Source organism: Loxodonta africana, chromosome X (assembly GCF_030014295.1).
Source record: "Loxodonta africana isolate mLoxAfr1 chromosome X, mLoxAfr1.hap2, whole genome shotgun sequence".
Taxonomy (NCBI): Eukaryota; Metazoa; Chordata; class Mammalia; order Proboscidea; family Elephantidae; genus Loxodonta; species Loxodonta africana.
Genome location: NC_087369.1, coordinates 4,156,939 through 4,170,770, shown reverse-complemented (window position 1 = coordinate 4,170,770; position 13,832 = coordinate 4,156,939). Strand labels below are relative to the sequence as shown.

At 43.1% G+C, this 13,832-nt stretch overlaps 1 protein-coding gene across 4 annotated transcripts in view; it reads right to left on the bottom strand.

The window, feature by feature from the left end:
- The window catches only part of LOC100668142 (zinc finger protein 420-like), a 52,893-nt gene extending 39,544 nt beyond the window's left edge, over window positions 1-13,349 (bottom strand). For 3 of the 4 annotated variants that reach the window (XR_010319718.1, XM_064277906.1, XM_064277907.1), the window contains exons 1-5: window positions 13,226-13,348; window positions 10,159-10,405; window positions 9,149-9,217; window positions 5,325-5,451; window positions 2,564-2,697 (exon numbers count right to left, since the gene is read on the bottom strand). Coding sequence is in view for 3 of the 4 variants with exons in the window: in XM_064277906.1 (XP_064133976.1) it covers window positions 2,564-2,697; window positions 5,325-5,451; window positions 9,149-9,217; window positions 10,159-10,161 (333 nt within the window). In the remaining variant the exon portion in view is untranslated. Of the gene's footprint in view, window positions 1-2,563; window positions 2,698-5,324; window positions 5,452-9,148; window positions 9,218-10,158; window positions 10,406-13,225 lie in introns of all 4 variants that reach the window. The other variant, XM_064277905.1, reaches the window with a different exon arrangement.
- Between the last annotated feature and the right edge of the window lie 483 nt (window positions 13,350-13,832).

Sequence of the window (13,832 nt, the reverse complement as noted above, 5' to 3'; positions counted from 1 at the left end):
GTGCCTTCCAGATTCCTCCATGTTATGAAATGTTTCACAGATTCATCATTGGTCTTTACCGATGCGTAATATTCCATTGTGTGACTATACCATAATTTATTTATCCATTCATCCGTTGAAGGGCACCTTGGTTGCTTCCAACTTTTTGCTATTGTAAACAGTGCACTAGGTCATTTTTATCTCATTACTTCTATACTGATATTATTTCAATCACTTCATAGCTGAGTAAAGTTAGAGACAATCACTTAATCACATACTCCATGTTCTCTACATGGAACATTTGCAAGCCAGGTCAATTTGTCTTTAAGGCCTAAATTGCTGACAACTCCATTTCTGTTCATATACACACAGTTTTGTTGTTATTCTGGTTGTTATTCTCCAAAAATTAACAATCAGAATTCTCCCTGGTGGTGTAGTGGTTAACTGCTACGGCTGCTAACAAAAAGGTCAGCGGTTCAAACTCACCAGTCGGTCCTTGAAAACGTTATTGGGCAGTTCTACTCTGTCCTATAGAGTTGCTGTGAGTTGAAATCAACTCAACAGCAAGGGGTTTGTTTTTTATTCTCTAGTAACTCCATGATGATCTAGAGCCCTGCTGGATACTAGGGGAAGAAGACAAAGGAAATATCCTATTCAAGTCACATAACTCGGAGGTACTTCTCCTGACAAAGCCCTGTGTGTCAGGCAAGACTTCTTACCTTCAGACTTTTAACTGTGGCTAACTTCATTATTAAAATAGATTTAGGCAACACGGACATAGAGCCTGCTTCATGTTAGCAAAGTAGACACATCACTGAATCAAACAGAAACACATATTCAGATGAACACGGGTTGTAAGTTCTTTAAATGTGCACAGTAAATTTAAATATGTATGTATATAAAATATCAAGTGGCAATACGTTCTACGGAACATGCAGCACAGTAAGGGGATGAGCAGAAGTGACACAAGCATATTTATCTTTACTAAGTTAGCACAGCGAGCAAATTAATCATTTTAGAAAACATTAGGTAGAGAAACTTGGCTTCGTAAGGGAAAGAAAGATTACACTTCTAATTCTAAAAATATGGACGCCAACTATGGTGATTTTGGAAACACTCGTATACATTTCACATGCTTGTAGACTCAAAAAATCCCAACGTGGAGGCACAGGAGTCAATGGGCTCCACTAGCCTTCATGCCCAGGAAAAGGAAAGATACACTGCTTATACCCAGAACAGAAAAGGTCATTAGCAGTAGACAAAATACGTAAATTTTGGAAACTGGAAAAAAAAAGCAGCATAAATACTTTAAAGAAAGTAACATGACACAAAACATAAACCAAGACCTCCACTTTCTGGTTGGATACATAAGGAACTTGTAAGTCATCACTCCCATCCTCCCAAGGAAAAACCTGAACATACTGAACTCAGGAAATTGAGGTCACAGGCCGTATTGCTGCCCCAATGCAATAATGAATCTGCGAAGCAACTCACAACATGGATAAATGTGAAGGGCATTATACTGAGTGAAATAAGTCAGTCATAAAAGTACAAACATTGTATGAGACCACTCTTATAAAAACTCACAAAAAGGCTTACACACAAAAAGAAACATTTTTTGATGGTTACAAGGGAGGGAAGGGTAGGAATGGAAAAACACTAAATAGGCAATAGATAACTGGTAACTTTGGTGAAGGGAAAGACAGTACACAATACTGGGGACGCCAGCACAACTTGACCAAGGTAAGGTCATTGAAGCTGCATAGACACATCCAAACTCCCTGAGGGACCAAATTACTGGTATGATGGCTGGGGACCATGGTCTGGGAGAACATCGATCTCAACTGGCATAACATAGTTCATAAAGAAAACATTCTACATTCTACTTTGGTGAGTGGGATCTGGGGTCTTAAAAGCTTATGAGTGGCCGTCTAAGATACTCTACTGGTCTCATCCCATCTGGAGTAAAAGAGAATGACGAACACCAAAGAAACAAGGGGAAGACTAGTCCAAACGACTATTGGAAAACAAGTACCACAGCCTCTACCTGACTGAGTCCAGCACAACTAGATGGTGCCCTGCTACCACCACTGACTGCTCTGACAGGGATCACAATAGAGTGTCCCAAAGAGAGCTGGAGAAAAATGAAAGAAATAAACAAATCTACTATTACAGTTAGAGACTTCAACATCCCTCAATTAGTAACTGAAAGAGTCAACAGGCAGAAAATGAGAAAGGTCACAGCTGAACAAACAACACTACCAATCAACTAGATCTAAATGACATTGACGCAATATGTCATCCAAAAACAACATGATACACGGTCTTCTCAAGCTTAGAGGGAACATTCACCAAGGTAGACTACATTCTGGGCCACAAAGCATAACTTAAAAAATTTAAAAGATGAGAAATCATACAAAGTATGTGCTCAGGCCACAATGGAATTAAACTAGAAATCAGTGAAAGATAGTGGGAAATCCCAATAACAAGGAGGTTAAACAAGACAATTCTAGATAACATGTGGGACAAAGAAGTCCAAGAGAACTTACAAAATAGTTTAAGTGAAAATGAAAATACAACTTACCAAAATTTGTTGGGTCCAGAGAAAGGCATGTTGACAGGGAAATTTACAACACTGAACGCACATATTATTCTTCATGAATTGCCCCATTACATGTTTCCGGGATAGCTTTTCTCCACCATTAAGATTTCGAGAGACTGGCCCAATAATTCAAGTTGAGGTTCACAATATGAAACAAAAAGAAAAAGAATTATTAGGGGAAAAAGGCCACTGTGAACAAAGAAAGACTCAGCCACACTTCATTGTTTCAGCACTTTGGCAATGGTTAAAAAGCAATTTATTAGGAAATACTTTCATGAGGACCGAGAGTGATGGAGATGTGAATAGGTGTAATCTGAAGAGGCAAGTAGAAAGATATCGGACAAAATACACATGCAACATGAAAAGAGAAAAAGGGTCTCCATGACCACAGGTGTGGGAGGAGTACTGAAGTCAAAAAGGGAAGCTCAGGTATCTGGGAAGTTGTGTCCTCAACTCAAAACAGACTTTTTCTAGCTGACTGATTCAAATGTAATTCCTTCAAAAAAGACTCTTGCTTTCCAGGTCATGGAAGCTCCATAGACACATCCAAACTCCCTGAAGGACCAAATGACTGGGCTGAGGGCTGTGGGGACCATGATCTTGGGGAACACCTAGCTCAACTGCCATAACATAGTTTATAAAGAAAATGTTCTACATTCTACTTCGGTGAGTAGCATCTGGGATCTTAAAAGTTTGTGAGCGGCCATCTAAGGTACTCCACTGGTCTCACCCCATCTGGAGCAAGGGAGAATGAAGAAAACCAAAGACACAAGGGAAAGATTAGTCCAAAGGACTAACGGACCACAACTACCACAGCCTCCACCAAACTGAGTTCAACACAAGTAGATGGTGCCCGGCTACCAACTCTGACTGTTCTGACAGGGATTACAATAGTGTCTCCCAGATGGATCTGGAGAAAAATGTATAACAAAATTTTAACTCACAAAAAAGACTAGACTTACTGGCCTGACAGGGACTGGAGAAAACCCCGAGAGTATGGGCTCCAGGCACTGAAGTCATTCCTGAGGTTCACCCTTCAGCTAAAGCTTAGACAGGCCCATAAAACAAAATGAGACTAAAAGTGGACACCAGCCCAGGGGCAGGGACTAGAAGGCAGGAGAGGACAGGAAAGCTGGTAACAGGGAACCCAAGGTTGAGAAGGGACAGTGTTGACATGTCATGGGGTTTTACCATTGTCATAAAACAATATGTATACTGTCTTTGAGAAGCTAGTTTGTTCTGTAAATTCTCGACTAAAGTACAATAAAAAAAAAAAAAATTCTGGCTTTCCTGGTGCTTCCTGACACACTGGACCTGGATAAGAACTATTTCCACTGTCCTCATATCTTCCCTTTGCTTCTCTGGGAAAACAAACGTGTAAAGCTGACGTGGTGCTCATGGAGAAATGCGTATCATGAGGGAGGACTGTGAAGAACAATGAGCATTTGCTTGATGCTGAGCCAATACTTTGCTCTTCAGGGTCTCCAAAGATGGACAGGTGTGAGTTAACTTGCAGTAAAATAATTGTGTCAAACTTGTAATCACACTAACTAGATAGTAGACAAGAATCATCTTAGGTGAAGGGAAGGACAACACACAATGTAGGTGAAGTCAGCACAACTGGACTAAACCAAAACGTAAGAAGTTTCCTGGACGCAATCAAACACTTTGAAACGCAGAGTATCCAGGGCTAGGGTCTGGGGACCACGGTTTTGGCGGACATCTCAGTCAACTGGCATACCAAAGTTTATTACGAAAATGTTCTGCATTCCAGGGACCTGATGTCTTAGAAGCTTGCAAGCAGCCATCTAAGATGCATCAACTGGTCCCAACCCACCTGGAGTGAAGGAGAATGAAGAACATCAAAGACACAAGGAAAATACTAGCCCGAGAGAGAAAAGGGCCACATAAACCAGAGTTTCCACCACCTGAGACTAGAAGAACTAGATGGTGCCCGGCTACCATCAATGACCACCCTGACAGAGAGAGAGAGAAAAGTGTGAAGCAGAACTTAAATTCACATAAAAGGGCCAGACTTAATCATCTGAGACTGGGTGAACACCCCAAGCCATGGCCCCTGAACACTCTGTTAACCCAGAATTAAAACCATTCCGAAAGCCCACTCTTCAGACAAAGACTATTCTGGACAATAAAACATAAAAAATACTCGTGAGGAGTGTGTTTCTTCAAGCAGATACCCAAGACCAAAAGGGCAGCTCTTGTCTGGAGGCAGGATGAGAAGGCAGAAAGGGACGGGAGCTGGTTGGATGGACATGGGAAACCTGGGGGAGTGTGCTGTCACATTATAGGGATTGCAAGTAGTGTCACATAACAATGTGTGTATAAATTTTTGTGTGAGAAATTAACTTGAGCTGTAAAATTTCACCTAAAGCGCAAAAAAAAAAAAAAAAACTTGTAATCAACACAGTAAAACTCTCTACAAGGTCCCAAACCACATATCTCTCAATGTCCCAAGTGACCCTGAAGTCAATGCTTACACTTACAACACTTAGAGAGCCTCAGAGCATTTAGTCACAAGGGAAATGAAAGTTCACTTCAACACACAGAGCTTTATGTTCATGGGAAAGCCAGGATATGTGAGCTCCACAGACCGAGGGACCACGCCTGCTTCATTTAACAATTTATTCACATTCCTCAGCCCAAGGAGTAGAGCAAAGTCGATGAGTAAAATGTTTTTGTTCACTAAAGGAATAAAGTTAGATAAAAACAATGCCATTCTTACCGACTGAAGCCAGGTTTTTGCAGGTTTCCATCATCACATCTCTGTAGAGTTTCCTCTGGGCAAGATCCAGCAAAGCCCACTCTTCCTGGCTAAAGACCACAGCCACATCCTCAGCGATCACTGGATCCTAAAACATCGCACACATCCTGAATCAGCAAGGTGCCATGTACTCCACTGTGTACAAGGACAAAGGGTGAAGCTGACAGTCCTGGGGAGCTGAGAATTCTTAGGGATTTGAAACAAGGTTTTATGTCCTACCAAGGTCTACTCTAGGGTATAGCCACCTGCCTCATCCCATCCCCAGCTACATTCACTTCCTCACTGATTGTATCCTGTCTCACAGACTTCCAACACACTGAAATAATCTCTCCACAGTTTGACTACGACCAATTGCAGTCTTATTCCTTCCTCTTTATACTTTAGAACAGTTAGGAAACAGCAGAAATTAGGGAAACACTCTCATTCAGGCCATCACTTCCTTTTGAACAAACAAGTACGCCTTCTTCCCTAAGATCCACCAGAACACACAACAAAACATAAAGCACAGGGTGAAGGCAGGGTGAGGTGTCAGTAACTGGGAAACACTACAGATTAGAATTAAACTAGAAACCAATAAAAGAAAGATAGCTGGGAAATCCCAACATACATAGAGATTAAACAACACATGTCTAAATAACATATGGGACACAGAAGTCCGAAGAGAAATTACAAAATAGTTTAAACTAAGTGAAAATAAAAACAGAACTTACCAAAATTTCTTGGATGCAGAGAAAGCCATGCTGAGACGGAAATTTATAACACTGAAGGCACATAATAGAAAAGAAGACAGATCTAATATCAATCAATAACCTAGGATTTTGTCTTAGGAAACAAGAAAAAGGAGAACCAGTTAAATTCAAAGTAAGGAGAAGGACAGAAATAATACAAATCAGAGAATAAGTCAATAAAATCGAAAAGAGGAACTTGACAGACAAAAGTTACCAAAACAAAAACCTGGTTCTTTGCAGCGGGGGAGGGGGGGCGGTCAACAAAATTGGTAACAGATAAGATACTAACAACTAATATCAGGAATGAAAGAGGGGCCATCAGCACTGATTCCGCAGACGTTAAAAAGATAATAAAGGACTATTACGAATAACTCTATGCCCACAAACTTGATAACTTAGGTGAAATTGATCAGTTCCTTGTAAGTACACAAGGCTGCATGTCAGATGTTTCCCTCGAAAACTGGAGGATGGAGTTATGGATTGCATTGTGTCCGTCCCAGAAAACATGTGTTATAAAGCCTAACCCTATCCCTGTGGTTATTATTCCTTTTGGGCATAGGTTTGGGGTAGTATTAATGGAGGATGTGTCTTCTGTCAGTCTCTATTGAGACATTAAAGGAGATTAAGCAAGCAGCAAGAAAACAGATGGGCGAAGACAGATGCCATGACACACGAAGGTCACCAAGGAGCCTAGGAGGAAGAAGCTGAAAAGGAAAAAGACTTTCCCCTAAAGCAGAAACACTACTGAGAAATTAAAATAATTTAACGGCCCATGGAAAAGGTTTCCTACTGTGAATTCAAACTAATTGAACTATACAGTATTATTCTATTACATTATACAATCGGGATGTATTGATAATTACTGGTGATTGGAATGCGCAAGTTGGAAACAAAGGAGAAGGCTCGGTAGTTGGAAAATATGGCCTTGGTGATAGAAACAATGCCAGAGAGCGCGTGACTGAGTTTTGCAAGACCAACGACTTATTCATTGCAAATACCTTCTTTCACCAACATAAACGGTGACTGTACACATGGACTACAAATTGACCACATCTGTGGAAGGAGACGATGGAAAAGCTCAATATCATCCATCAGAACAAGGCCAGGGACTGACTGTGAAAAGACCATCAATTGTTCATACTCAAGTTCAAGTTGAAGCAGAAGATTAAAACAAGTCTGCAAGAGTCAAAATATGACCTTAAAAATATCCCACCTGAAATGGATTAGATTTGACACACTGAATATTACCGACTGAAGACCAGGCTTCTTGTGGGATGACATCAAAGACATCACACATAAGAAAGCAAAAGGTCATTAAAAGGACAGGAAAGAAAGATCAAAATGGATGTCAGAAGAGACTTTGAAACTTGCTCTTGAATGTAGAGCAGCTAAAGCAAACGAAAGAAATGACAACATAATATAGCTAAACAGAAGCTTTGAAAGGGCAGCTTGAGAAGACAAAGTAAAGTAATATAATGAAATGTTCAAAGTTAGAAAACCAAAAGGGAAAAACACCCTTGGCATATCTCAAGCTGAAAGAACTCAATTAAAATTCCAAGTCTCAAGGTGCAATTCTGAAGGAGATGGAAAGAATCACAGAGTCACTGCAACAAAACTGGTCGACGTTCAGCCATTTCAGGAGGTAGTATATGATTAAGAACCAATGGTACTGAAGAAAGAAGTCCAACCTACAATGAAACCATCGGCGAAAAACAAGGCTCCAGGAACAGATGGAATACCAACCGAGATGGTTCAACAAACAGATGCAGCTCTGGAAGCACTCACTTGTCTATGCCAAGAAATTTGGAAGACAGCTAACTGGACATCCAACTCGAAGATGCCCATTCTAAAAAAAGGTGATGCAACAGAATGCAGAAATTATTGAACAATATCATTAATATCACACACAAGTAAAATTTTACTGCAGATCATTCAAAAACGCTCGCAGCAGTACATCGACAGGGAACTGCCAGAAATCCAAGCTGGATTCAGGAGAGGACATGAAATGAGGGATATCATAGCTGCCGTCACTTGGGTCCTGGCTGAAAGCAGAGAATACCAGAAAGATGTTTACCTGTGTTTTATTGACTACGCAAAGGCATTTGACTGTGTGGATCATAACAAATTACAGGTAATTGTAAAGAATGGGAATTCCAGAACGCTTAATTGTGCTCATGAAAAACCTGTACACAGAGCAACGGGCAGTTGTCCGGACAGAATAAGGGGATACTACGTGGTAAAAAATTAAAAAATGTGTATGTTGGGGATTACAACTTATGTCACAAAATAATGCATAAAAATTTTTCTATGAGAAATTAACTTGAGCTATAAACTTGCACCTAAAGCACAATTAAAAAAAGAAAAACAAACAAAAAAAAGGATGATTTTCAGGGTTGTGTTCTTTCACCATACCTACTCAGTCTGTATGCTGAGCAAATAATATGAGAAGCTAGGCTATATGAAGAAGAACGGGGCATCAGGATTGGAGGAAGGCTCATTAACAACCTGCGATACGCACAGGACACAACCTTGCTTGCTGGAAGTGAAAAGGACTTGAAGCACTTACTAATGAAGATCAAAGACCACAGCCTTCAGTATGGATTACACCTCAACATAAAGAAAACAGAAATCCTCACAACTGGACCAATGAGCAACATCATGATAAACAGGGAAAAGACTGAAGTTGTCAAAGATTTCATTTTACTTGGATCTACAATAAACACCTGAGGAAGCAGCAGCCAAGAAATCAAAAGACGCATCGCATTGGGCAAATTTGCTGCAAAAGACCTCTTTAAAGTGTTGAAGAGCAAAGATGTTACCTTGAAGACTAAGGTGCGCCTGACCCAAGCTGTGGTATTTTCAATCACCTCACAGTCATGTGAAAGCTGGACAATGAACAAGGAAGACCAAAGAAAAACTGACACCTTTAAATTATGGTATTGGCAAAGAATATTGAATACACCATGGACTGCCAGAAGAACGAACAAATCTGCCTTGGAAGAAGTACAGCCAGAATGCTCCTTAGAAGTGAGAATGCCGAGACTTCATCTCGCGTACTTTGGTCATATTATCTGAAGGGACTGGTCCCTGGAGAAGGACATCATACTTGGTAAGGCAGGAGATCACCTAAAAAGAGGAAGGCTTATCAATGAGATGGACTGACGCTGTAGCTCAAACACAGCAACGATTCTGAGGATGGTACAGGACTGGGCAGAGTTCCATTTTGTCGTACGAAGGGTCTCTATGAGTCGTAATCGACTCACCGGCACTAAACAGCAACAATTCAAGACTACAGGGAACAGTAAAATATTACAGGCAGTAAATACCAGCTCTAGGCAGAGGTAGAAGGATGAGGACCAAGACTGTGGAGTCATGCTTTCCACACACCTGAAAGTCTTGAGGTAAAAAAAATTCCCAAATGGGGGAAAAACAGGTCTGTGGAGCGCACACAGGATCCAGCTGGATGCACTGTTCCAAGTTTCGTAACCTTGTTGACATCAGGAGAGCACTACCATGACCCAGGACCCCATGAACAGTCAGGGCCTTCCCCTACAAACTCTCCACCCCCTTTTCTATCCCATAACACAGTGTGAGAGGGGGAGCTGTAGTTTTACAACTGCAGAGAAAATGCTCCAGTGCCTGCGGGGAGTCAAGAACACCGGTCAGAGAGACCGGACAAGGATGGCTCTGGAGGGCGGGGCCCAGCCTCCACAGCCAGAGATGCTCCATCTTCAGGCTCTGGTCAGGAGACTCTGTCATTCAACACAGAGCACCAAGGCCCAGGGTGGGGATGTTAATGCCCCAGGGTGCCAGCTCTGAGAGTCACATAAGGAAGGTGACCCCAGACATCTAAATCCTAAAAAGCCACATGTGTATAGGGGAAGGGCCCAGTGACAGTGGAGCAGGGCCTCAGGGTGCCTCCTAGGCCTCAGTCCCTTGGCCTCCTCTGCCACCTTTTTTCTTCACTGATGAACCACAGTCCCGCAGCACACAGCTGCTTCCCCAACAATTCTGATCCAGCCTCACCCACTTATGGTAAGGATAACCCAATTCTCCACAGAACTCACCATTTCTTTCTCCACCTTCTGGAAGTCTAAGGGAATGTTGTCTCTGATCCCAAAAAGGCACTTCTGAAAGAGGGACAGGAGTGGAAGCAGAGCACTGGGCAAATTGGAGGCAGATGAACAATGTCTGGTCCACACACCAGCCAGAGCAGTTGAAATCCTTCCCTGTGACTGACAGATGTGCAAGATGGTCGCCCTAGGTCCCCAGCTGCCTGGACTGGACTAGTTCTCCCTGCACCACACCTGAGACCTGAAATGGAAGAAGGATAGGGAGGAAACAGTGTGGAGGAAGCAGGGAGTCACAGGCCTCTGGCCTCCTCCCAGGCTCAGGGCAATGCTCCACCCTGAGGGCCTTTACACTGAAGGCAGAACAGGCTTCAGCCCCCAGAGCACACACCTGCATTCTTCATGCAGCTCCATGGGCCTCTCCTTTCTGCAACAAGATCACAGATGGAGGAATTTACCTCTCCCAGAGCATGAGGAGCAACCAGGCCTGGCCAGGCTGCAAAAGTTGAACCTCATTTCCTCCAGGGAGTCAGGGAGTCCAGTGCTGAAGCTGTGGGTTCACCTTTATAACTCTGTTCCTTATAGATCAACCCATTCACTGTTATTTGATATCAATATGGGTAAATTATCAGGAAGAAGGTATTTTTCAAGCTTTATCAAGGAACTCATCAAGGCTCATTAATTTTTTTTTTTAATTATGTGCACTTAAAACCCTTCTATTATGCTTTTTTTTTTTTTCCAAATCATTTATAGCACTGTAATATATGATGGGTACTTTTCCTGTTGCTTTTGTAATTAGCATTTCTTTCTCCCCCCTGAGGTTTTTTTGTTTGTTTGTTTGTTTCATCTTTTAATTCTTCTGAAGCTTCAAGCTAAAGGAAAGGAAGAACACAGTTCTGGCAGGGATTAGGCCCTTAGCAAATGTAAATTGATACTGTGGTGTTATCTTGGGGGTAATTCTTAGACTCTGAACTCGGAAAATTTAGTAGCTTAGAATGAAGGTTTGAATTTCATACGAGGTCACTACATTACCAGTCATGTCTCCAAGGGGAACTCCAATCCAAAAAGGGGTTATTTTTAGGATACCTATCTCAAGGGAGGAAACCCTGGTGGCTTAGTGGTTGAGTGCTGCGGCTGCTAATCAAAAGGTCAGCAATTTGAATCCACCAGGCGCTCCTTGGAAACTCTATGGGGCAGTTCTACTCTGTCCTATAGGGTCGCTATGAGTCGGAATCGACTTGATGGCAATGGGTTATCTCTGGGGAAGGAAAGGGAAAAATAAAAGGCACCACATTTTTCTAACGATGCTGAGATTACAAGTAGTGTTTAATGATCGTTTTTACTCTCTGCGCTTTTGAACTTCTTGACACAAGCAATATTTTTACAATTTTAAAAAATAAGCACATTTATTTTCTCCACACACTAGTTTTCAACAGTGGGTTCTTACATATGATGCCAAAAGCACGAGCAATAAAACATAAAACAGATAAAAATTTGGGGCCTCAAAGGAGCTTGTCAACAAAGTGAAGACACGACCTACACAATGGAAGAAAATGCAGTGAAACCTGTCAGAGCCGGAACTCGACGGGACTGCCTTGTTCTTCTCGGTCTCCCAAGTTTTCCAGCTTTGACACGGTGCAGTCTTACCACTTTTTTATCACTCATTTTAGTGGAAAATATTTGCGTTTTCCTTCTCTGACAGGTCTCCAGCTTAGACAGGTGGGGGCTTTCCCAAGTTTCCCTATACTTGGGAATGATGTATGTTGTAAGGGTTTAGTATCCAGGAGATATAAAGAACTCCTACCACTCGACAACATACCAACCATTTTAAAAATGAGCAAAAAACTTAGTTATTTCATCAAAGATGATACACAAACGGGCAATGAAGACATGAAAAGATGCTCGATACCATCAGTCATCAGGGAACCACAGGAGATACCGTCTCATCAGAAAAACAGAAGAGTTGTAGAGAACATGGAGAAACTGTTCATGGGACTGTACAATGGTGCAGCCTCAGTGGAAAAGACCAGCAGTTTTTCAAAATGTTAAACATAAAGTTACCATGTGACCCAGAAACGTCCACTTCTAGGGATGCTGGTGGTGAAAAGGGTTAAGCACTCGGCTGCTAACCGAACGGCTGGCTGTCAGAACCCACCGGGCGGCTTTGCGAGAGAAAGACCTGGACATCTGCTTCCCTAAAGATTACAACCGAGAAAACCCTATGGTTAGAGTTCTACTGTCGCTGTGAGTCTAAAACACCTGGATGGCCCCTAAAAACAACAACAGGTATATCCCCCAAAGGCTTGAGAGCAGGGATGCAAACAGGTCTTTTGACACCAACGTTCATGGCAGCACTATTGGTAACAGCCAGAAAGTAGGAAGATGTCCAACAGCAGATGCACGCACAAAGTAAACGTACGATCGTTCAGTCGTAACGAGAAACACTTTTCATAAACGTTGGGGCGTGAAAGCTGACAACACCGTGGTAAGTGAAAGGAGTCTGACACAGAAGGAGAAATGTCCTAGGATCCCACTGACACGAAATATCCAGAGAACGCCTATGTGTGAGACCACACTGCCACGTACTAGATATTTGTCTACAGGAGACTATTGAATTTCTCCAAGATTATTAGACTTTTGTAAAACGCTACAAACTGTCCCTCCCTGGCACTGGTGTTTGAAGGCTCAAAGGAGGTGCCTTAGACAAAGTCCTCGACCCCGTGCCCAGCCCTCCGGAAACAGCTCAGTAAACGTTAAATACACACACCGGCCGGCGGTGACTGAGAGCTGAGGAGCAGCTCGAGGTGACCACGCACCTGTGTCTCCACACCACGTGGGGACGCGCCATTCAGACGGCAGGAGCGACCCCAGCGCCCGGGAGGCCCCGGACCCTGCATGTCTCCCCGCTCCCGGAGCAGCACAGGTCTGCGCGGCTCCCACCACCTCACCTGTCCACGCACCGACACACACAGGGAGCGACCCCGGCGCCCGGGAGGCCCGGGACCCTGCATGTCTCCCTGAGCACCACAGGTCTGAGCGGCTCCAACGGCTCCCACCACCTCACCTGTCCACGCACCAAGAGACGCAGGTCCCACCTCCGCGGCCTCCAGGAAGCAGCCACTGCCACACCGACCTCACTCCGGAGCGGGACGGACACCGACCAAGGAGGCACACTTCCGCTTCCGGTGAGCAGGAAAAGGCTTCCGTGCGGGAATACAGAGCGCTCCAACTCGGGTCCGTGGGCCTCAGTGGTTCCCCCTTGTGATTGGAATCTGCCCACGGCTGTCCTAATTTCCTTTATACAGAAAAGCCTGAGTTTTAAATGCGTATAGGAGCTGAACGCGGATTTTAGTAACCAGAGATACCCTTGGGGAGCACAAAATATTGGAGTTTGCAAATTTTCCCATTGGAAAAAAATGTTCCCATATTCTGTAGAGAATTAAATCCATTGCTCGTCATAAATATTTTCCCATCTTTAGAATTGGTGGAATCTTTAGTTTGGCTTCTGGTTCACGGTTTGTCGTCTCTTGTACGTCAGGTATCTTTCCCCAGGAGCAGGGCACAGACTATGCACATCCAAGAGAATGGGGGTAAAACAGATGCCAAGACAGGTGGAAATCTCCAAGGAAACAGGAAGCAGAAGCTGGAGAAAGAAGGACTTTCCTCTATAG